General features: G+C 37.2%; 3 protein-coding genes across 3 annotated transcripts; 1 reads left to right on the top strand and 2 right to left on the bottom strand.

Annotated features, from left to right (window-relative positions):
• Positions 1-13,549: 13,549 nt before the first annotated feature.
• On the bottom strand, positions 13,550-14,866 carry LOC110852714. Its single transcript, XM_035854167.1, has 4 exons — positions 14,647-14,866; positions 14,479-14,575; positions 13,932-14,053; positions 13,550-13,857 (listed from the first exon to the last, which is right to left on the bottom strand). The coding sequence occupies exons 1-4, from the start codon at positions 14,719-14,721 to the stop codon at positions 13,600-13,602; spliced, it is 552 nt and encodes a 183-aa protein (XP_035710060.1). The 5' UTR covers positions 14,722-14,866; the 3' UTR covers positions 13,550-13,599.
• Positions 14,867-17,327: 2,461 nt separating this feature from the next.
• LOC118436220 (general transcription factor IIF subunit 1-like) lies at positions 17,328-19,534 on the top strand. Its single transcript, XM_035853795.1, has 7 exons — positions 17,328-17,751; positions 17,813-17,962; positions 18,036-18,206; positions 18,290-18,378; positions 18,467-18,680; positions 18,759-19,169; positions 19,250-19,534. Exons 1-7 carry the CDS (start codon positions 17,387-17,389, stop codon positions 19,509-19,511), a joined length of 1,662 nt encoding a protein of 553 aa, XP_035709688.1. The 5' UTR covers positions 17,328-17,386; the 3' UTR covers positions 19,512-19,534.
• LOC110852713 lies at positions 19,526-22,357 on the bottom strand. Its single transcript, XM_022100825.2, has 11 exons — positions 22,100-22,357; positions 21,935-22,025; positions 21,778-21,881; positions 21,334-21,621; positions 21,084-21,270; positions 20,793-21,012; positions 20,641-20,719; positions 20,444-20,569; positions 20,158-20,376; positions 19,881-20,095; positions 19,526-19,813 (listed from the first exon to the last, which is right to left on the bottom strand). The coding sequence occupies exons 1-11, from the start codon at positions 22,324-22,326 to the stop codon at positions 19,650-19,652; spliced, it is 1,920 nt and encodes a 639-aa protein (XP_021956517.2). The 5' UTR covers positions 22,327-22,357; the 3' UTR covers positions 19,526-19,649.
• Between the last annotated feature and the right edge of the window lie 7 nt (positions 22,358-22,364).

Raw genomic sequence — 22,364 nt, 5'->3', positions numbered from 1 at the left:
AGCAACCTCTATGCCAAATTTCAGCTTTCTAACACAATTTTGAAATTTTGGTGCGTAATACCCCACCCACTCCGATGACCCCCACCGGTCAACCACTTGACCTATTTCACCCATCTTCGAACTCAACTCCTCATTTGACCCATACTATATGTGTGCAAAATTTCAAGTCGATAGGATTATTAGACGGCAGTTATCGCAAACCAGACAGACAAACAGACGGACAGACAGACGGACATGACGGGTACATAAGCCCTGACTCGGGATAAAAAATCAATTTAAAAAAAACTTTTAATTTTCAAAAAATTATCGTTTTTTGCTTCTTTAAAAATTAAGTTTATTTTAAATTCCGCCACGGGCGAAAACATGTCTATTCTGGAAAACTCCAAAATACGCTTATTTCTGAGCGTGAACAATTTAAAATTAGTCTTACAATGCATTGCAGCGAACTACAGTTGTAGTTTTTGCAGATATATAGTTTTTGGTAATGTGCATAAATAAATGGTTCGTGTTAAAATTTTGTAAAATAAAATTTTGACTTGTATGCATGTGTGTATTTGGTCTTGAAAATTTTTCCGCAGTACACAAATGTGTGTAGTTGGTCCCCAACGTAACGGGGAAATAGTACACAAATATGTGTACTTGGTCCTCTACGGAAAGAAAAAAACTACACAAATATGTGTAGTTGGTCCCCAACGTAACTACAAAATAGTACACAAATGTGTGTACTTGGTCCTTAACGGAAAGCAAAAAAGTACACATATTTGTGTACTTGGTCCCCAAGGGAAAGCAAGAAACTACACAAATATGTGTAGTTGGTCCCTAACGGGTTAAGGGCTTTAAAGTTATGAAAAAGTTAAAAACATCATAAACTATTTTTTTGAAATCATTTCATAGCAAAAATTAGTATACCTTTGTAAGTCTGGTATACAAATATGTAGTCACGTAGTTCTTGATTTCTCGGTATTTAATTTGCTACCGCTTAGTATTAAAATTATACCGGTTCGTAAAATTTTGCTACGGATATGGTAAAAATTTTATACCGAGCTATTACCACATGGTATTACTTATTAATACCACTTTAGTTGAGTTATATATGAATACCGCTTGGTATTATTTTAATCCTGCATGTTTAAGAGTGTAAATACATACTCCGTAATCAGAAATCATAGTAAGTAAATAAACAGAAAAGTGAATCCGAATCCCGAAAGGAATCCGAAAATAGGAAGTCTTAATTGGTCAAAGAATTCCATAACACAATTTTTTCATCACGAGTTAATACCCCGTCTTAAAATATCAACGATTGCATAATCACCACCATAAATAAGCTCCTACTTAATTATATATTTGTATCTTTTGACTGAACCCCTTTCTTAATCCGCCTCCTTCCAAATCCTCCCTTTTGCTTATTTACTCCTCATTCTCACTCCATGAAGAATGGGGCCTAATTAATCATTAAGTAATGTAGCTCCCTTTTCTTCTTGCCTCCACTTAAGCTGCAGTCAAGGGAGGATTTTGCCCAAATAAATCTCAACTTCCCATCCCAACTTTCTCTCCGAAGGTTCTTCTCCTCCCATATTTTTTTATACTTTATTTACTCCGCGTCTGTGTCCATGTCACTTTAAATTGGGTGGGTTTTTTGGCAACATTAATTACGAGATTGTTGTTCTGCCTTTTGGAATGTTGACGTAATTCCGGGTTTCGATTAGACACCAGTGGCCGCGGAAGCTGTGGGGGCATTAACATTGTGCGATAGGGAGGGAGGGGTTTGTATAACGTGGGGAGATGATGCGGACATCGAACAACCGTGGGGACATGGTCCCTCCGTTCCGCGGCCACTGTTAGACACTGATCCCCCTATTGAAAAGAGGAGTAAATTGAATACGCCGGCTTAATTTAGATAGTGAGCCACATAAATAAATAGGTGCAGGAGAGATCTGGATTTAGATCGGTCTACGTACACATCACGACTGACCTTGTTTTACGCAGTTCTTCTCCATTCTTAGCTTGATTAATTTCATTCCGTTTTAATCCATCCAAACCGACACGTGCGGGTTTCTCTCTCTTTGATGGTGAAAGTATAAAGAAAGATGGGATGAAGTCCCGATGAGGGATTTATGCTATTTCAAGGACTAGTTTAGGGTTAAATTTGTGTGGGTTGGGTACTAAAAGTGTATCAGCTAAGCAAAAATGATGCCCCAGTGACGCAGATCGTGTCATGTAATGACGAAATATTTAGGTAAAAGTTTTACGTGAGATGGGGAAACCCGTGTTTGCAAATTATCTATTTCACAAACCACTTGGATTGTCGGATTTCGTTTGAAAGTCATGTGTGGTGGTCGATATGTGTAGTTGAGAGCACTTTTTTTGGTTTGACATGAGCCAAAAAAAGCGGAGAATTGGCATTGACACAAAAATCCGGAAGATTTTTTCTCCTTTTTTACAAACAAACTTTCGCCATAAATGGCATGAGATGTTGCAAATTGGTGAAAGTGGAGCTGTTTTTTTTTACTTTAAGACGTATGGATGCACTTATTTCGAATTCATCTCACATTAATTTAGATTTCTCAACAAATACAAAATTCATAAAATCAGAATATTCCTTATTTAATTATTTAAGACGAATAATTGCAAACTTAATTCACGAAGCTAATTATCTTCGTTATTTTTTACATTAACAATTCTCTCTGTTCGTAATTAGCTACAGGAACGGACTGCCTAAGGTTACGGTGTCAAATTCGTGTCAACCGAATTAGTAACTTCTGTCGGAATGGTGATCAAAACCCCAAAACCACGTCGTCGGTCTCGGTCTAATTAGTCGGTCGGATGGAGAAAGTCATGACCCAGCTCAACTTATTAGCCTTCATCGTCAGTCATGCTGCTTGGTCTCAAGTGAAAGGTTTGATGGCGATAAATAACCAACTCCACAACTCGATCCTCCTGTACATATTTTGCTCAGAAAACTAGCACTAGATCCCAAATAATGCGACGGTGTTGGTTAAATTAAGGGATTATTTTGATGCACTTGCTGTCCACATCCTGCATATGAAACAGTAGACCTGACTAACCCCCTCATTCACAGTGTTTCACAGTAATCACCGTGTTCCATCCATCCGCTGTTTGAACAAATATTTATTTTACTGGGGAAATATTTGACGCGAGTCAGGTCAGGTTTACATACTCGTCCTTTCCTCAAGTTGCATACTTATCCCACGATATTGAGTTACTCAGGGTTGGATAAATGACATACGGATGCAGAATACTCATTCATATGGACGTGTTCCCAGGTAGGTACTATCCAAATAATATCAAATTCCGTCATTTTTATGGCTATTGGATTTCTTTCTATATTGAATCTTTAGAAATATGTATAGATAGGAGTGATACTGGTTTCACATATTTATCATTTTTATGGGGTTTTTGTTCTCGCAGATGGCGCAAACACGGGCCAAGATAAGTCTGTGACCCAGGCAGGCGTAGGTACTGCTTGGACAATAATGTTACAAATTAAACCTATGTATTTACTTATGTATATACGTCACGTAAGACAATTTTGGTATACATATGTGTAGGAAAACTTCAAACTTTCACAATTTTCTTGTAATTGGGAAGGGGGTGGATTTTGGCGAATGTGAAATTATGTAAACGATGGCCTCAAAAAGCCCTTATTATAATTTCTTACGGTAGATTTAACGAATGAGTTTCGTTTTAAGTTTCCTACTAACCTAAATATTTTTAATTTCACCAATTCAATCTGTACGTAGGTTGGCTGGAGACAAATTCATGTCAACACATCATCCTACACGCGTACACGTGCCAATTCATCTTTTTTATTTTTTATAAATTTTGTGAGCTAAATTTCAGCAATAATTTGACAAGGAGTGCACAGTTGCATGTGGGGATAAACGAAACCTAGAAAAGGAAAGCTTAGATGAGACGAACAATGGGGGGCAACATTTTTGACGTGTTTTTCTTAACTGTCTCAGAAATGGGTCAACTTTTTAGGTCGTAGTCCGCAAGGAACAAATTCTAATTTGTTATAATTTTCAGTCATTTCATCAAAATTTCATTACGATCCCTGACTTTTTTTAGTTTTCGAAAACCTAACTGATTTACATACTTGAACGATTTTTCCCTGTATGCAATGTATGCATACCCAACTATGCATCACCTCATCTTTGTAAGAAAGAACAACACTAGGCCTATTATTCTTCCAAAAACTGGTCCACTTTTCCGTATTGGCATCCTTTTTCTAAGTATGCGAACGTCGAAAGTGACAATTTATCACTACGTGAAAGACAACACTTGACGTCGAACAGGGAGGGAGTGCAATCTCCATGAAACAAGTCGACTCGTGCTGATGGAAACACCAAAAACATGAATAATGAGAGTCTTTGACCTACACAAAGTGTCATTTTATCCATCTGAGGCTTGTCCCCAGACGTTCTCTAACCCGATCGCTCCACGAGCCAAGCACGTGGACGAACCACGTTACATATTTTCTCCAACCAATATTTCGAGATGGCAAAAATCGATCCAGAAACTAAAAGGGATTAACTAATTTTTACGATATGGAGCAAATGGTGCACAGTAGTAACAGACCTACGAAATGGATCGAAATCCTCCATAGTTTTCGCCATTTGTACCAAAAACCAATAAAAATAATCGCAATACGCGGATTGGAGTAGCAGATTGCGTCATTTTCTCATATCAAAATCTCTCTACAGTTTTATTCCATGCAGGTAAATTGCCTGGGACCAAAACAGTCAACAGTAGTAAAATCTCCTTATTTTACACCCCACCAATTCACCCGAAGCATATTCGTCTCGCTCGCTTACTTACTTGAAATTTATCGCTGCTAATTTATTTAATGATTTTGTTTCGAATTTGAAACCAGAGTTTAATCCAATCAATATAAACCCAATGGAAAAGTTGTAGCCACATTTTCGAGTTGGGTGAAGGGAAAGTGGTGAAAGCCGATTTAATCATGTGGAGTGAGCATCTTTCTTTCAGTGTGGTTTTTACTGTTTCCTGTTGTCTCCAAAAATAATGAGGGGCTCCTTCACACCATAAACGGTGACTACTCAAAATTTGAAAAATAAGAATCAAAATCATTATCATAAAAATGAAAATATTATTTTCAAAAAATTTTGAAATGGGGTTTGATTTTCTTCTTTACAAAAATGTGTGCATGTTACCTCGTCATTATCTCAAATTGTGAAAGCCACACTTCTACAAATGGACATTCTCTGTGCTTGTGGTGACAGAAAGGAGCCAATTTGATCCCCACATACGATAAGCTCATTTCATATCCTCTCTGAATTTAGGTTGGAGAAACAACTGTTTACTGCGACTGCAGGTTTGTTGTATGTATTCCTCTGCATTATGGATTCTGTGTTCACGCATAATTTGTGATCACTAAAGCATAGCGGGGACGCGAAATGAGGCATAAAAAGAGTTTTGTACCACGGCAAAAGTCATTTCCACTCGATTTTTGTAAATATTTTATTTATTTTGAACCTCTTCAATGCCGAAATGGAATTTTAAAGGAAACATAAGTTGCGCAATTTTAAAACAGATTGTACAATTAAAATCGAGGAATCATCAACCGAAGAGCTTTGCAAAATAAAAAAATAAACTACACGAATTACACCTTTTCCTTCACCTCGTCACTTCATTTGATCCCCTTTTATCACCCTGGTCGTTATTTTAACAACAAAGATAAACTTTTTCGTGGGTCACCTCACAAATGCCGGATGTAGTTATAGTATTATAACCCTTAGAACAGTGGCCGCGGAAATGGTGGGGACATGTGGGGGCATTAACATTGTAGGATAGGGAAGGGAGGGGTTTATTTAACATGGGCAGATGATGGAGACATCGAATAACCGTGGGGACACTGTCCCTCTGTCCCACGCTTCCGCGGTCACTGATTCAGAATCAGCAGAATCATGTCAGTATGCATCAGCAGATATACCTCGGTTTCAGAAGATTCAATTTAACTAAATTGAATCTTTAAACCGAACATTGATGCAAAATATTGAAAATGGAACAGTAGTGTGCAATGCTTATATAAGGAGCGAAACAGAGCTTTTGACAGAAGAGAAAAGAGAAAGGTGTCTTTTCAGCCTTAACTTTGAACCACGACGTCAGCAGCATCTCGATTTCCAACTAAATTTATCCCATAAAGGTGAAGAACCCATCGCATAACATAATGGGAAAGGAAACCATTAGATAATCTTGTCCGATATGGTAAAATTATTATACGAATCCCGAATCCCGTGCAAATCTGGGGACTGATCTCTCTTCCTTTTAGCTCAATGTAGAGATACTGAAAACGCAAATGTGTGTCTTCCAACCGTGAAATTGTCGTGAGAAATCGATCTCTGATTTCGCAATGGAGGGAGGTTTTTTGCCAGAGAAAAATATAGGCCTTTCATATTAAATCATTTCCTATTACGATTTTTATTGTTCGATTGCTTACGAGTTATGAAGATTTTGTGAAAGTTTGTAGACACACGGGGGAAAAAGTCGGAACTGTCTGGACATCAACCTTCAACTTGACTTGTGAGACTTTCGTGGGTCAATTTTTTACAAGAGTTTATGAAAAAGTTTGTAGGGTAATAATTAATGCCATATTTTTCCATTTTTCATGAACGTGGTCAATTTTTTTGCAATAATTTATGCAAAATTGCAGCTAATGGGTAATTAACGCCAGAATATTCTTCTTTTTCATGGATGCATGTGGTAATTTTTTTGCAATAATTTATGAAAAAGTTTGTAGGGTAATCATTAAGTAATTAACGCCATATTTTTTTCTTTTTTCATGGATGTGAGCAATTTTTTGCAATGGTTGCAATTTTTTGCAATGGCTGCAATTTTTTTGGAAGGGGAAAAAGTATGTCATTCAAGGGTAATAATTAACGCCATATTTTTCTACTTTTTTCATGCACATAAACCAACGAAACTTACTAATATTTCATTTTCGCTTTCATATCACTTTGACATCGATTGTGGGGTGGATCTACCTCACATCATTATGTATTATCAAAGGTACAATGCAGACGAAAGTCATTCAGCAACTTTCACCATAAATATGGGCAAACGTGCGATTACTATTCTGATTCTCGACCAGCACGGACAGAGTACTTCCTTCCTTTTTCGGGGAATGATGCCTCGCATGAAAATCGACGAATTTCTCACAAAAGTTTCACTTTTGCAAAATTTTGCTGAGTTGAGAACCATCCATAAACGTCTGAAAAGTATTTTTTTCATGTAGCCAATAACCGTTCAATGGTTGGACTGCAGTGCGATCTGGCCAATATAAAAGTGCAATTTTTCAACTTACTCCATATGAAAGTTGGGGAAACTGCAATTTTGATAAAAGTTGAAATGACAGGATTAATAAAGTCGTTTCAAATTTATAGTCGCTTTTGGAGAATCTTTAAATCCACAAAATTTACGTTAAGAAATTTTATTTGGTAAATATTTCTGATATGTTTGTAACAAAAGATAGGATTGGATGCGACTATTTTGGCATAAATTATATATACACCCGGCTAATGTTTCCCAAATTTTCTGAAGGTTTCTTAAGCTTATGATCTCATCCTTCAAAAACTGTCAAAATTTGGAGTGTATATTTTTTTTAAATTTTGCAGCTCAAATTTGTTGTCCAGAATTTTAAAATAAATTCCCAGAGCCGACAAATGATTATAAAAATGTGCTAATTTTGACGTATTTATCGATGGGTTATCGAATCCTACCTTAAATATAACAGAAATTGTTAACACATTGGTTATAAATATGGGCACAAAAAAACATTTAAATATATTTAGTCCTTCCTTTCAACCCAAAAATATCACAATTCTTTAATTGAATTTCATAAACCATTACTTTCCTTCCACGCTTAAAATATATAGACGGGGGCGGAATTCAAGAGTGAAAGTAGGTGCACAGGGACTTCCTACTCCTTCTTCTTTATGAACTCGGCCACCGTGAATTTATTCGGTTGGAACCTCAGTTTCAATTTTCCCCACACCAACCTGTCACAGCCAATAGGTGTAAATCAAGTCAGAAACGTGGATAAATTTATCTCCCGTTTACAGCAAAGTGAAAGCAGTCAGGAAGAAAGAGTTCGTCGACTTGTACTCAAGGGACACGTCCTTCGACTCTCATTGTACGTACTACAATGAGTAACTGGACATAAACTCTGATGATTTTTTTGGAGAAAAAGTGCAATTAAATAAGTATTATTTAAAACTTAAAATGTGATTAAGTATCGTTAGAAATTCAAATAATGATTAATGTTATTCATACAACTAGGGGCACGCTGGCGATCTTTTCACACTGCCAAATTTATATATTAATCCCAATTATTTTTTAAATCGGATACGAAACCTTGCAATAAATATAATTACAACCCCACGTCTGAACCATACATAAACGCGTGCGTGCATAACATACATTTAATAATTTCCCAAACAAAAACCTACAGTGCAGACTCCATATAGCCCGAGTCAGGGACATAGTCCCTGACTCAATAAGTCAGAGCCCGCTTCTAAATTCTTTTCCGAACTGACCGACATAATATCACCAACTTCCGTGTTGTGGATGGTTAAAAGTTTGTTAGATAGTTTCTATTATTTGGTACCAAATTTTTGAATTAGTTACAAATCATGTGCCTTGACCACCATGACCAGTGGCTTCTTTAACAACCTGAAGTTCTAAGCTGTATGTATGTGCTATTCAGCCTCCAAATCAAATTTCAGCTCGATATAACGATTTTTAAAAATCAGTATGGGTCACCCCATACTGATTGCACTCTGGTCACTTTGGTCTGGTTGCACTTTGTTCACTTTTAACTTCATATTCTTTAATTAGCAGTCATTAAGTATCATTGTGCCGGATTTCATCTTTTTAAAGCAATTTCTAAAAATCGGTATGGGTCACCCCATAGGGGCGTTCCAGATAAAAATTTTACCAATATCATATCATATTCTTTCATTAAGACCCATAAGCAACCTCTCCACCAAATTTCAGTTCGATATGATGGTTTTGAAAAATCGGTATGGGTCACCCCATAGGGTCACTCATGATGAAAATTTTTCCAACCTGAAGTTATTTTTTTCTATTAGGAGCCATTAGCAACCTCTGTACCAAATTTCAGCTCTCTACAACAATTTTGAAATTTTGGTGCATAAGACCCCACCCACTCCGATGACCCCCACCGGTCAACCACTGGACCGATTTCGCCCATCTTCGAACTCGTTTCCTAACTTTGTCCAATATGCATATGGTAAAAATTTCAAGTCAATCGGTTCAGCCGTTTTGGCTCTATCGTGCCGGACAGACAGACAGACAGACAGACGGACGGACATGACGGTTCCATAAGCCCTGACTCGGGCTAAAAATTGTATCACAGCTTACTTGGAACTGTAATTTTCTTACAAAATTATCTCAATATACAAAAAAAGGTGAGAATGATTACAATTTGGTGGAGCTTGACACAAAAAAACGAGGAAAATGAGACAAGAAACCAATAAGCAAGCATCATTACCGTTTCTGTGCGAGAGGATTATTAGGCCACGTTGTCTTGTCTTTTAGCCCATGTTTATTGCACCATGAGGGCTTCACAGTACCAATAAAACAACCCCACCACCACCTTCCATAATGGATTTGACGATTACTTTTATTTGTAATGGTGATGACTACAGAAGATGATATTTATGTAGTGAGGAATATCTAGGGTACAAATCCGTCGCTACTTTCTCCTCCTTATTTTCGACGGTGAGTGAGATCTCCACGAGGTTTATTTGCTCACGTGCAGTGGCCGCGGAAGCCGTGTGGACATTAACATTGTAGGATAGGGGAGGGCGGGGTTTATATAACATGAGGAGATGATGGGGACATCGAACAACCGTGGGGACATTGTCCCTCTGTCCGCGGCCAATGTTCACATGTTACCAAATAATTTGGCTACGTCCGCCAGGTTTTATGGGTTTTATTCATTCACTGGGAGAAAGTTACGTAAGGGAAGATGAGCATATAAAACGATTAGTTGTGAGGATGTGTGTAAGTATTCCTCGTTACCACCGGTATTTATACGGCACCAAAAGAGTAATCATCCCAGGAAGATAGTGTTTTGCCGTGTTTGTACGTACATAAATAGGTTCGTATTATGTTACCACCTACATGGATAAAATTGGAAATCTGATGCTCCGTCAACAGTAAAACTTTCCAGAATGTGTGTATGTATAAAAATTCTGAAAACCAAATTCGCCACGGTAAACAAATACCTTTTACGTGGGAGATACATACTTATTTACGAAGGTTGGAATGTTTTCGAGTTTTGTAAATTGTATCAATTTGTATGTATGTCCATCTTGAATTTCGTCAGTTTTGTCACAACTCTGCCCCCCACGAGTTCTGTTATCAGCATGAACCGTGTTTTTTTCCGCAATATGTAAAGAGTTATGGAGAGCTTTCACTTGAGCTTAGTTTCGCCTACGTTATTCGTTCCAGTTTTTGTGTGACCTTTAGCTACGTGCGGAGTGACTATTTGATCCCCTCCGGCATATCTAGGGACTGTCTTCATCTTTTTATTTCGAGTTTTTTTGTATGTATACAAAAATAAATATTGAAAGTGGCCTACGTACATAGTTGATTTCTAATTCTTTTTCAAACACACCAGGGTAGATGATTTGAGTATAAGTATTCTATCTGACGTATGTATGTATGCAAGGTTGTTTGGCAAATTTGCATGATCCAGGTCGTTGCCAATTTTGTTTTAAGAAATATATACACTCCAAAATTTCAATTCAACTGCGAAAATTGTAAAGGAAAAAAAATGTGAGTATTTGACGACGAATTTGAACTTTGTTGATAAATTATAAATAATATTTTGGAAATAGAGTTTAAAGTTTTTAACCTAGTTGGTTAAAAACTCTACATTCTGAAAAAAAAGAAGATTTCATTAGAAGAACGCTTCGGATTTTTGAAAACACACAGGCATGACCTAGTTGTTTTTTTCTCTTCTTTCGTTGACCAAATTACCTTCGGGGTTCCGCGTTTATAAGCTCAAAAGATCAAGGGAGATAAGACATTTGAGCTTAAAAATCCAAATCAATACCAAAAATATATGGGGGGCATTTGTGTCTATTCTTCTTCAGCCGATATGCATAAATTTACTGACTTGTAATGAAGATTGCGATCGGTGAGAATTGAAAACATGTCGATAAAATATTTTAAATGTAGGTTTGTAAAAAGAATAAAAATATAAGAATAGGAAAATAAATTTAACCAAGGGTTAGAAACTAATGAGCAATTGAGTTGTACTGCATATGCCTAAGGACTTTCACTCTGTGGTTTGATACATAAATTGCTGTATTTTACTCTGACCTTAATTTTTTCGTTCATTGTTTTTTAATGGATGACTACATCGAGCACTGCACTTCCCCTCCATTTCTATATGCATCCCGTAAAAGCAGCTTTGATTTGCCCAGTCAAGTACAAATACCTATCGCTTCGGCAATACTATAATAGAAGACAACGACATAAGCAATTTACTGTCATTTTCGATCTTAGAATAATACACTGATTTTTCTATCATTAAAATTATACCTGCATTTCCTGAGAATACCGAAGTGGTCCACTTGTGAAATAAACATGATTTTCACTTGTTCCTTTTTGATAAAGCACGCCATTCTCATTTGTCTTCAAGTGCACTTTCAATATGCAGTTTCAAATTCGAAGTGGCCACTTTACAAAATCTAGGCAGAGAGATCTGTCTACATTGATATTGCTAATGAAATTGGAGAAGTGGTGTTTTGAGTTATGTACTTAAGGGTGAAACGATTTTATGGAAATGCCTTGTTCGTCCGTCCGTCTGTCTGTCTGTATCCACGATAACGCTAGAACGGATTGCAACTTTCACCAACGAGTTTCTAATTTTTGGGGAGGAGGTAAATTCGAAGATGGGTGTTGTGGGACTTCACATACCCGCACCCACCCTTGGAAATGAGATTTTGTAAAAAAAATTGTCGGAAATGACAGGATGGATTTCACTCTTTTATTACATTACGTTTGCGACTCTTTATTCTTATGTATATTGAATGGAATCTATACTTTACACTCCCAACAACTAAACCGAACTCATAGAATCCTGACCTCTCTCCGAAATATAATTGTGTTATTCATGCTCGGTTGATTCTCAAAATGAGACTCTATCTGTAATATGAACCTTGGTTATGTTACACTAGAAATTCCTTCCCTGCAAAGACCAGTATGGTAAAAGGTTAGTAGGTTAAGTTCATCAACTTGATTGAGTTACTTACTACAAAGGCAGAACAAAATGAGAAATGCAATAAAACAAAGGAGAAAATCTGCCCAGTGAGAATGCGAAATAGGTTGAAAAAAAAACTCTACACAAAATTATGCAAGACTCTCTTTTACACGCTGATTGTAAGCCTTGTTCCATTCTTGTTTATGTAGAAATGTCAATTACTCCTCTCGTTCGGAATGTCAATTTGAATTTCAATTGAAAAGCCGTCTTCTTATTTCAAATTCCACGCAAAACATGTTCAAAAAGAACAACGCACATTACATAACAGACAAAAGTGAAAAAAAACTTTACACTTTAACCATCAAGACAAACACAACAACTTTCTTTTCCTTCTTTCTCTCCCAAATCGAATCAAGCATAATCAGGGAAACTTGTACTTGCGATTTGTACCTTTTTTCCCTCTTGTCTTGACCAAATCGATCGTTTCTTCTGCCGTGATTGAAAACGTAAACAATTGATACGAAGATAAGACAATGATCCTTTTGTTACGTAAATATCTACGAGTCGAGTTTGTGTGGGTGGCAGTAAAGTGCGTACTTGAGTCACTCAATTGTGTTTACGAATTGAATTTAATTCAATTTCAAAAACGGGACCAGCAGCAGAATTCAGTACAATTTCTACCAGTTGATGAGCAAACTCTATTATAAAGTTTATTCCGTAATGAGATGAGCATGCAGCCAAGAAGTCCATTCATTTCATTGTGTAGAAAGGATTTACTGAATAGAATTGTGAATCGTCGTGGTCACAGTTTACGCTTTGAGCACGGCTGCCTCCGACAGTCAATTCTGCTCTGCTCTGAATGGAAACCTTGGTCGGTTGACCGAGAGAAAGTTGGAGAAAGTTTTGGATAACAAAGGAGGAGAAAGTTGACTTCCTTCCTTGCTTCCTTCCTCCATCCTTCGGCATAGAAGAAATTTTGAGGGGAAATACACAGTCATGAACGAAATGTAAGAATGGGGTGAAACAAGTAATTCAACAAAAAATTGTGTGACCACCCCCCTGACCTTGAGGAGGGGGGGGGGTGGTTCGATTCGCCCATAAAGTTGATAAGATCTTATCCCTGGGGTCATGTGTATGATATCGCAAGCTGATTTTGATTATCTCGATCCGTTCTCCCGTTATCCGGCTGACAGACACCTGGACGGACAGACAGACAGACAGACAAAATCTTGACATAAAAGGGATTCACGCTATAATAAACTTAGTCATTTGTACAATTACAATTACGTATAATTTATTAAAATATAAATACTCTAACTAAACTAAGCAATAGACGACACGACAGAGTCTGACCTTACCAAATTTCTATTTTCTACACTGATAAAATATCTGTACACGAAGATTTTCAAAAATCCGACCACTAAGATGATGACAACTTCCCAAATGATGAATATAATCCCAGGTCCCAGTGAAAATTGGCCCAGCACGGCGGCTATGATGATGCTAATGCCCATATTGAGAAAAGCGATGGTTATCCAGGTTCGAGACGTGGCGCAGCATCGAGTGCAGAAGAAGTGTCTCTGATTTTAAATTCATGGGAGGCTAAAAATATGTATAATTTCATAGTTTAATATGTGATTTTAGAATTATTTACCACGCGCTGTGTCTGTGTTTCAAGTGTGAAGGCAGAGTCCTTGTACAAAAAATAGTTTGATATGTAACGAAACAGAACGCCGATTAGAACGGAGGTCCCAAGAATGAAGGAGAGTAAAGGATCTGAGATTTTAGAATTAGTTATTTGTCGTTATATCTAATGGCCGGTATGTTTCGATGATTTGTCGCCCAAATCATCAAAATCAGCACATTTTTAATCATTTCCCGGCTCTGGGAATTCTTTTTAAAATTCTGGACGACTAATTTGTACAGCTTTTACCAATTGTAAAAAATATACACTCCACTTTGAAGATGGAGATCACAAGTTTAAGAAGCCTTTAGAAAAATGGAATTCATTGAAACTAGTTTACCTTAATTTACCAACCTCACCGCCATTCGATTAAGTAATCAACTAGAAATTTGAAATTTGCCGTCCAGAATTTCAAAATAAATTCACATAATTTCAAAATAAATTCCATAATTCAAATGTGCTGATTTTGACGACTTTGGTGACAAGTTATTGAGTTCTATGTTAAGAACATTTTTACCCGGATTAGACCCGTCGTACTCCTTATGTTGAAGTTTATCCCGAATTCCAATTAGTACATAGTACAAACCCCATCCAAATTTAGCAAGGTAGGCAATCTATAATATGGAGAAACCTGTTTCACGTGAATATTTTTAAGGCCGAAATGATAATAAATAATATTTAATACCAAGTCGGCTATAACGACTTTGCAAATTGCGTTGAGAAATGATCTGACAGGAATGTGCACTAAAGAGTTATCCATTTCAGGCTTTATTTATTTAACCAGAAGTTTTTAAAACTGGGGAATATAATTAATTTTGAATTGCACGATTTGTCTACTACAATCTTGTCAATCTATCAAACAGAACCTTCACCAAGAGCAGAGAGCGTATGTACACTGATATGTTGATATGTTGTTACCAATTGTAGAAATGGGCTTATCATCTGGTCCCATATCAGTTACCCAACCGGAGATGAGATATTTTATGTGCACGTAGATAAATACATATTGTCATATCAGTATACTAAAGATTGCATATTGTGGGGGTCACAAATTATGATTACTCATTTGTCCTCCACACATGCACTCAAGCAAATATGTACATGTCGCGTGATTAGTATTGAATTATGAAAAATATTTATTTTATAGTTACGTCATACAAAAAGAATATATCTAAACATGCGTAAATATTCCTGATAATTCAATATTCAAGTGTCGGTGTGCAACTACAACACAAAAATAAATTATGGCTCGATCGTAATTTATTCCAAAATCATTTGTATTCGTAAAAAATTCTAAAATGTTTCAGATTTAGAAAATTTTGAGTACTGCATTCTGTTACAGATATGTTTTTTTAAATTGTTGGTGTGTTCCCTGTTCCGCTAAGCGAAATTTCTCACAAATATGAGATGATCCAGTACAGATATTCATAGTTTGGAATTTCGTGACGTCTTACACAATCCTATTCATGCCCAGCGGGTATCAATCCTCAAACTTATCATGGACCTGATAAGTATTACAGCACAGACTTTGGCAGCAAACTAGACAACTTTCACTGCCAAAGTCAAACTCAGGATCAGGTGAATGGGTCAAGATCACCCGTTACCCATACTAAATTTCTATCTTTACCAACTTACGTCAACTAAATACTTTCAGCTCATCGAGACCTTTAATAACACTTGTCAAATGAAAGGCTTACTCTTCAAGTAATATTTATAGGCCCAGTTTCCTGCTAAATATCAGTGCTATCATTTTACTCCAAGAGGAAAGCTGGGAACCATGTTGGAAGATAATATGTTGTGCCCTTTCTCCGTAATCCTGTCATTAATGGGTAATTAGTTTGTCTTTAAATAGACAACAAGACGACACCAACACGTCCTACTTAATTAAACGGATGGTGTCACAAGCTTATCGCGACTGGCAGAAGTCGTAAACGATTAAAATGTTTGGGCTAATGGAAACTGTGTCAAGCTAAGCTTATGATGGTGTTTGTATCTTCGTTTGGTGTCCCCTTTTTTGAGAGAAAGTTGCGAAATGAACTTTTACTCTGGGACACTCCAGGCTTTTACTCGTTTGTAACGAATATTATGCAACAACAATCATATCATGGGCCATTTAATGCGTGAGAATTTTATTAATTATCTGTACTACTCGGTGCATGGTGTGGAATTTTGTAAATGGAAAGTTCAAAGTCTAGGCACGTATGCATGTAATTTGAGATGATCAACGTCCAAGATGTTCACTTTCACTTCCATTTATTGTGCTAATTTCTTGTATATATTATTTAAATCATAGATTACTTAAAATATTCCCTACCTATTTTAAACTACGAATCGTAAGCCAATTAGTCGAATGGTGCTGCGACACAGATCGATATTTAGAGATGAAAAACATACATGTTTACTTCATAGATATTTTTCCAGGAAGTCACCCATTTCGGTTAGGAAATAGCTTTCTCGAGCTTGTTTTTTTAGTTGGTGTCAATTTGTCGAGTTTACGACATCCTAAATTCGCCTGGAGGATGACAGCCTTTTAATAACCTAACAAACAACAGACTCGACCAGGTCTTGTTTTGAGTGCTACTACAAAGATAGAGACAGGAAAAGACCGAGGCGGCGAGGGTGTTCATTCTGATAAGTTGTTGTCTCATTATTTATTAAAAACGCCTAGGAAAAAAGTTTTGTGCGTCGTGTCCCATTATTCCAATAGCAAGGGTATTAATGTCGCTTTCTCAGCCCTGGCCAATTTATGAGGTGTCATTTATATTAATCATCATTATGAAGTATGTGTCGCAGTTTTACATTTCATGGTTTCAAAACACAAACCTGATGGAGAAACAATGCATGCAAAACTATAACTAGATAATAATGTGGCTGATGATTAGATAAAAATGCGAGAAACAATTAATTGGATTTCACAGAAGTTTTAGTGAAAACGAGGAAACTATTGACTTGATTGATGATTGATTGATGACATAAATTTGATGTGTGAAAAAAATGATGCGACCATTTTTCGTCTTTTTCTACGCATATGTATCTTGATAATGAGTGGCAGATAACATTCGAAATATTAAGAAAATAAAAACTTTTGCTCGTTTTCACTAATACTTCCGTGTAATCCAAACTGATGTCTAACTGTTATAATTTAAAACAAAACAATTCTTATCGATCTGTTTTAATAAAATTGTGTAACATTGATGCCAAAAATAAAATAATTTCAATGCGATAATTAAAATATCGGTGTATTAGATTTTATTTTGGTAAGAAGACATACATCAACGGCCAACCAACACAAACAAACAAGAGCTTGATTGAGCTGAGCAGCACAGCCGACCAGCAGAGTCGGTTTTTTAGTTGACAAAAACTCATCGACAGTCACACATTATTCATTTTTGCTGTTGTCAATTGTATTTTAGATTGAATCAACAATGGAGATTAATATGGACCCTTCGGTTCGAAAGCGAACTGCACCTTCTCGGATGGCACCGGCAAGTAAAGTTTGCCCCTCTCCATCCAAAACAGAAGTGGAAGACCAACCCGATCATTTTGGCCGTGTCGACCTCAGCGACTGGATTCCGAGTCAGGAGGAATTGGGAAATGTCGAAATTTGCGAAGCCTACCCAATCAAGGTGCTTCAAATGCCCGTCTCCATATTTGACTTTGCAAAGGCCAAGTTCAATTTCGAAACAGCGCTCCACATGAACTACAAGCAGAAAGGGTTGAACATTTATGGCGAAGATTGTGCCAAAATTAAGAGGAAGGAAGTCAAAATCAAGGAGGAAAAGGACTCGGCGTAAGAAAACGATGATATAAATAACTTGCCAAAATTGTAGGATTATTGTTTGTTTTTTTAGGGGACCTTTTAATTCCGTGTATGGCGAGCAGGAAAGAATTGAAGCAAAAAGGCGACGATTTGCCCGGATCGACGGTAAAGATCACAAGCGGGACGTTTCCAAGCAAGAGATTACCGTTCGAGTTCAGGATGAAATGGCGTCGTGTCACAAGTACGTAGCTTTCAAATAAATTATTCATAGGCATTAAGTTGCGTTTCAAAGATTACAGTTTTTATTTAATCAGATTGAAAGCCACACGCAGAACAATGCAGGACGCTCATTCGGCTTACTTCGTCTTCATAAAAGACCCCGAAGGCCATATGGTTGCTTATCCGGTAAAGGACTGGAGTAATTTTGATCACGAGTCGAAGAACAAACCACTGACGGAAGAGGAGGCTGAGGAAAAGTTCAAAGAGTAGATAAAATCTCTCAATTTATAATTGATCAATTAATAATCAATTAATTAAGCAATTAATGCTACATATTTACTTATGACAGGCGACACAAGATCATGAACATGTTTTCCGAGAAGGCTGGCAGAAAACTTCAAGAAGAATCTGGTGAGCCTACTGCGGCCAAGGGTAAAGGTGTGTGATAAAGTTTTATTTATTTATTCCATTCCCTTTTGGTAATTTGTATGTGCATTACAAGAAATTGTGTTTTACATCTTTGTAGGTCGATCAAAGAATGATTTTAGCGGCTGTGAATACATGGAAAGTGGGGACAGTGATTCAGACAACGATTCAAAAACTCCGGAAGACGGATTAAGTTTTATTTCAAACAAGAAGCAAAAGAATCGAAATAAATCTGTACGAAAGGAAAGCAGCGATGATGACTTGAATACAAGCTTTGAAGATTTTGACGAGGAGCTGATTTATAACTTTGCAGAGTACATAAGCTTTACGGAATATTTAATGATACTCAATGCTTGTAGTATTGTATTTATTCACACATGTACGTAATTAAGGTCGGATTCTGAAACTGAATGTTCCCAAACCTACCAAATTGGCGTTGATCAAGAGGAAGGACTAAGAACTTTCATTATTTCCGATGAATCCGAGTCTGATGACGGTGACGTAAAAAAGGAAGAAGAACAAGGTTCTGTAAAGCCGGCAAAGAAACGAGGACGAAAACGGAAGGCGATTTCAGAGGACAAGCAGAAACAACGACATTCATCTACAACTTCTGAAAGCAATGGTCCACCATCGCCATTACTGCTTCTGAAAAAAGGAACTTCTGGAGATTGGAATGTCAGCGGAGGTCTGGGTGGTAATGACACGGGAGCGGGTCACATGCGTGGCGAGGCAACTGATGGGAGACCAGCCAAAAGGCGAAGAGTTCTTCCAGAAATTTCAAATGAAATCATTCAACAAGCAAAGTAGTAACTCATTTAGTAATTTTCTTATATTCTCTTTTAACAAATACTATTTACTCATTACATGATAACTTTAATTGCAGGGAGGCTGGCATAACTGAAGACGTCGTCAAACGTTACCTGACCCGAAAACCGATCAGCATTGCGGATCTGCTAAGGAAGTTTATCAGCAGCCGGAAAATGATGCCTGCCTCTGATATTGCTAGAGTTGTTGGTTACTACGTTAAGAAATTGAAACCAAGTAAGGAAACTATTGGAGGAAAGGTGGTGTTCCTTGTTCCGAGTGAGGAGGACTTATCTCAGAACACTTACTTTTCGTCGTTCGGTAAAAATAGCCAGGAATAAGTCCGAATGTACAATTCAGTTTGGTTTCTATATTTTTTATTATTCTAAACCATTGTTATCATTCTCTACTATGTATTTCACACACAAGAACCAATTTGTTCTGTTATGCAATTAGCTTAATAGCTTTCTACGAAATATTTAATAAAATGCATTTCCACGAACAGTAGATCTCCGAATGCTTCCCGTCTTCATTTTTTTCATCAGTGGAGACAGAGGCATAGCTTCTTCCTCGATTATTTCACGGTCACTATTACTGACACCATCGCCACTGCCACATGTGCAACACGCATGTCTAAATAGACCTAGCATACGACAATTAAAACCATTAAAAATACAATTCAATTTTTCAGAAGATAAATTTTATTATACTTTTCAAATTCCAGTCTCGGTTCACCAATCCTCTCAAAGTCCTCCTATTACAGATCAGAATCACGAATGCGAAGATCCCCTGAGAATAATTTGCTATATGGAATGCAACCAAATGCCACGATTTGGTAAAGATTTCTCCTTGATAGAAAAATTCCATAAAATTTATCAACCAAAATGCAAACACGAAAAGGAGCAGTTTCGAAAAAATATCCAATCTGAAAAAATTACATAAGTGCACTTTTCATAAGACAATTATCAATCTCAAACTTTCCCCAACCTGTCCGGATCTAAAATGTGGTCGTTATCTTCATCAAACTTGAACACTCGTCGCGACCTATTTTTCTTGTTCAGAATAATGTAAGCGCTTATCAGTGCGAGGAATAGATTTGCCCCCTGCATGGCGAACTGCGTCACTGATGCCAACTGCCAACTGGGCGAAGTACAGTGGAGTAAACCGTAGTGTGGCGTTCCTCCCAAATATTGGTCCGCGAGTAGTCTGAAAATGCATAAAAATTTGTTTGGTTTGTCGTTTGACCACTATTTTTAAATAGCTTTTATGTAACCTCTTATTTTTAATCGTTCCATAAGTAACAATACCCATTGGGAAGAAAAGCGAGAAAATGACGTAGAAAAATAATCGCATCTTGGACACTTTTGGATCATCGGTGTAACCATCAGAATCAAATTTACTGAAAAATTGATAAGCATCCGTAAAACAAAACACTATAAAATTTTGATATGTCGTTCCAGTTTTTATTACCAAAATGTCCAGAAAAGATCTAAACTGAGCGCTACCAAAGTTGTACCATTTGCCAGCTCAAAATATTGGATAAGCAATCCTAGAATTTTAAAGAACTCTGTACTGATATTTGCTCCAAAATAGTTATCAATTAAGATAAGAGCCATACTCACCAATTATGTAACACGATAAGCCAACATCTTCCCCCTCCGGCACAAAGAGTACGCCCACAATCGAAAAGCCAAAGTAGGCAAAGAGTGAGAGAGAATAGAAGAATTCCGTCCAACCGGAAATGCTCAAATTGTTCCGTAGTGAGAAATAGATGGCCAAATTGAAGAGAAGAAAGGCTGCAGAAATGCCGGCCAGGATGGCGTAGATTTCTTGGTAGGTGTACTATTCAAGTAAAATCGTCACTTCAATTAAGAAATGTTCTGGACACAAAAGTATTTATATGTCCCACATACGAACAACTTTTTAATTTCGGGTAAGCAAAATTTGAGCAGTTTTCCGGTCTCGTTGTCGTCATCGTCCGCCTCCGAACTGCTCTCTGAATTCCGTACTTTACAAAATGTATTGGACGGAAGTGACCCCCACGGGTAGGTGCTGTCCTGAATGGCTCGTGTCTTATTGAGGACGGAAGTAATCAAGTAGCTAATGTGTGACCAAAAATACGTGAAAATCTTGCCCCAAATATTTATCATGAATGTTCATTACAAGTTGTCATCCTGGTAATAAAACGGTGTCCACTTTTTGCACAAAGGCGTAATATCGTCCGCCTCGTAGGACTCGGGTCCCTTAACTTTCTCCAATTGTGTAAATGCCTCCTCTAAATCTTCGCAAAATGCGGTACGCATCCAATCCATCTTGGTGAGAAGGCTTTCCTTCGATATCAATTCGGTTGGAGCAAGTACTGCTTTCATACAGGTTTCGTGACACTGGATGAATTCCAGTGACAGCTTGTCTTGCGATCGGTCAGGGTCAACATTTTGAATCTCGTGAAATCTATGGGACACAAATGATGCAAATGCAATGATTTCAAACATGTGGATCAGAGGTCGACGCCGACCAATTTTCGGCGGCGTGGAGTCTGAGATCAAATTTAACGCGTAAAATGCAACCGGCGGCGTCGACCTCTGACGTGGATTACGAAATATTTACTTGTTTAAGCAAAATTCTTCCGAACTTATGTAGTTATCATTCATAAAAAGACGACCATCCGCAGTCAGATAAGTGTTTTGATCCGTTTCCAGAATCCATGTTCTCTGCATTTTTGCACTTTATAACGACTTCAAAATAATTACAAATAAAATTTTACCGTATCATTTTTATTTCCTAATTCCTTTCCAAACTGGAGCGAAATTTCTTTCGCAGCTGTACATTTACACCAAGGTGCTCTTTCCACGAGCCTGTAATAATTTCCGACTTGAAATTACCTTAACGTCGTAAATACGAACTGCTATAATAAATTTGTCCAAAATACCGCAAGGTTTCCAGTTCCTCTCCATTCTCCGAAAAAGCAGTAGGAATTTTCCACTCGGGTAGAAAAATGTCGTATTCAAACTCGTACGATGGGTGTGCCTCACACTGACCAGTGCCAAGATTTAAGACTGATTGATATTTACAACACGTCGTAATAGTGCTGCTCCCGACGAAATTCGAAATCAGTAAGAAATACGTGAGACAAGATGAAATAACCATGAAATCCATGATTTTTACAGCTTGGTAGATAAAAAATAAGTACAATA

The sequence above is a fragment of the Folsomia candida genome, unplaced genomic scaffold (assembly GCF_002217175.1).
Source record: "Folsomia candida strain VU population unplaced genomic scaffold, ASM221717v1 Fcan01_Sc007, whole genome shotgun sequence".
NCBI lineage: Eukaryota > Metazoa > Arthropoda > Collembola > Entomobryomorpha > Isotomidae > Folsomia > Folsomia candida.
The sequence above is the reverse complement of the archived record's forward strand: the minus strand, read 5'-3'. Positions and strand labels throughout refer to the sequence as shown.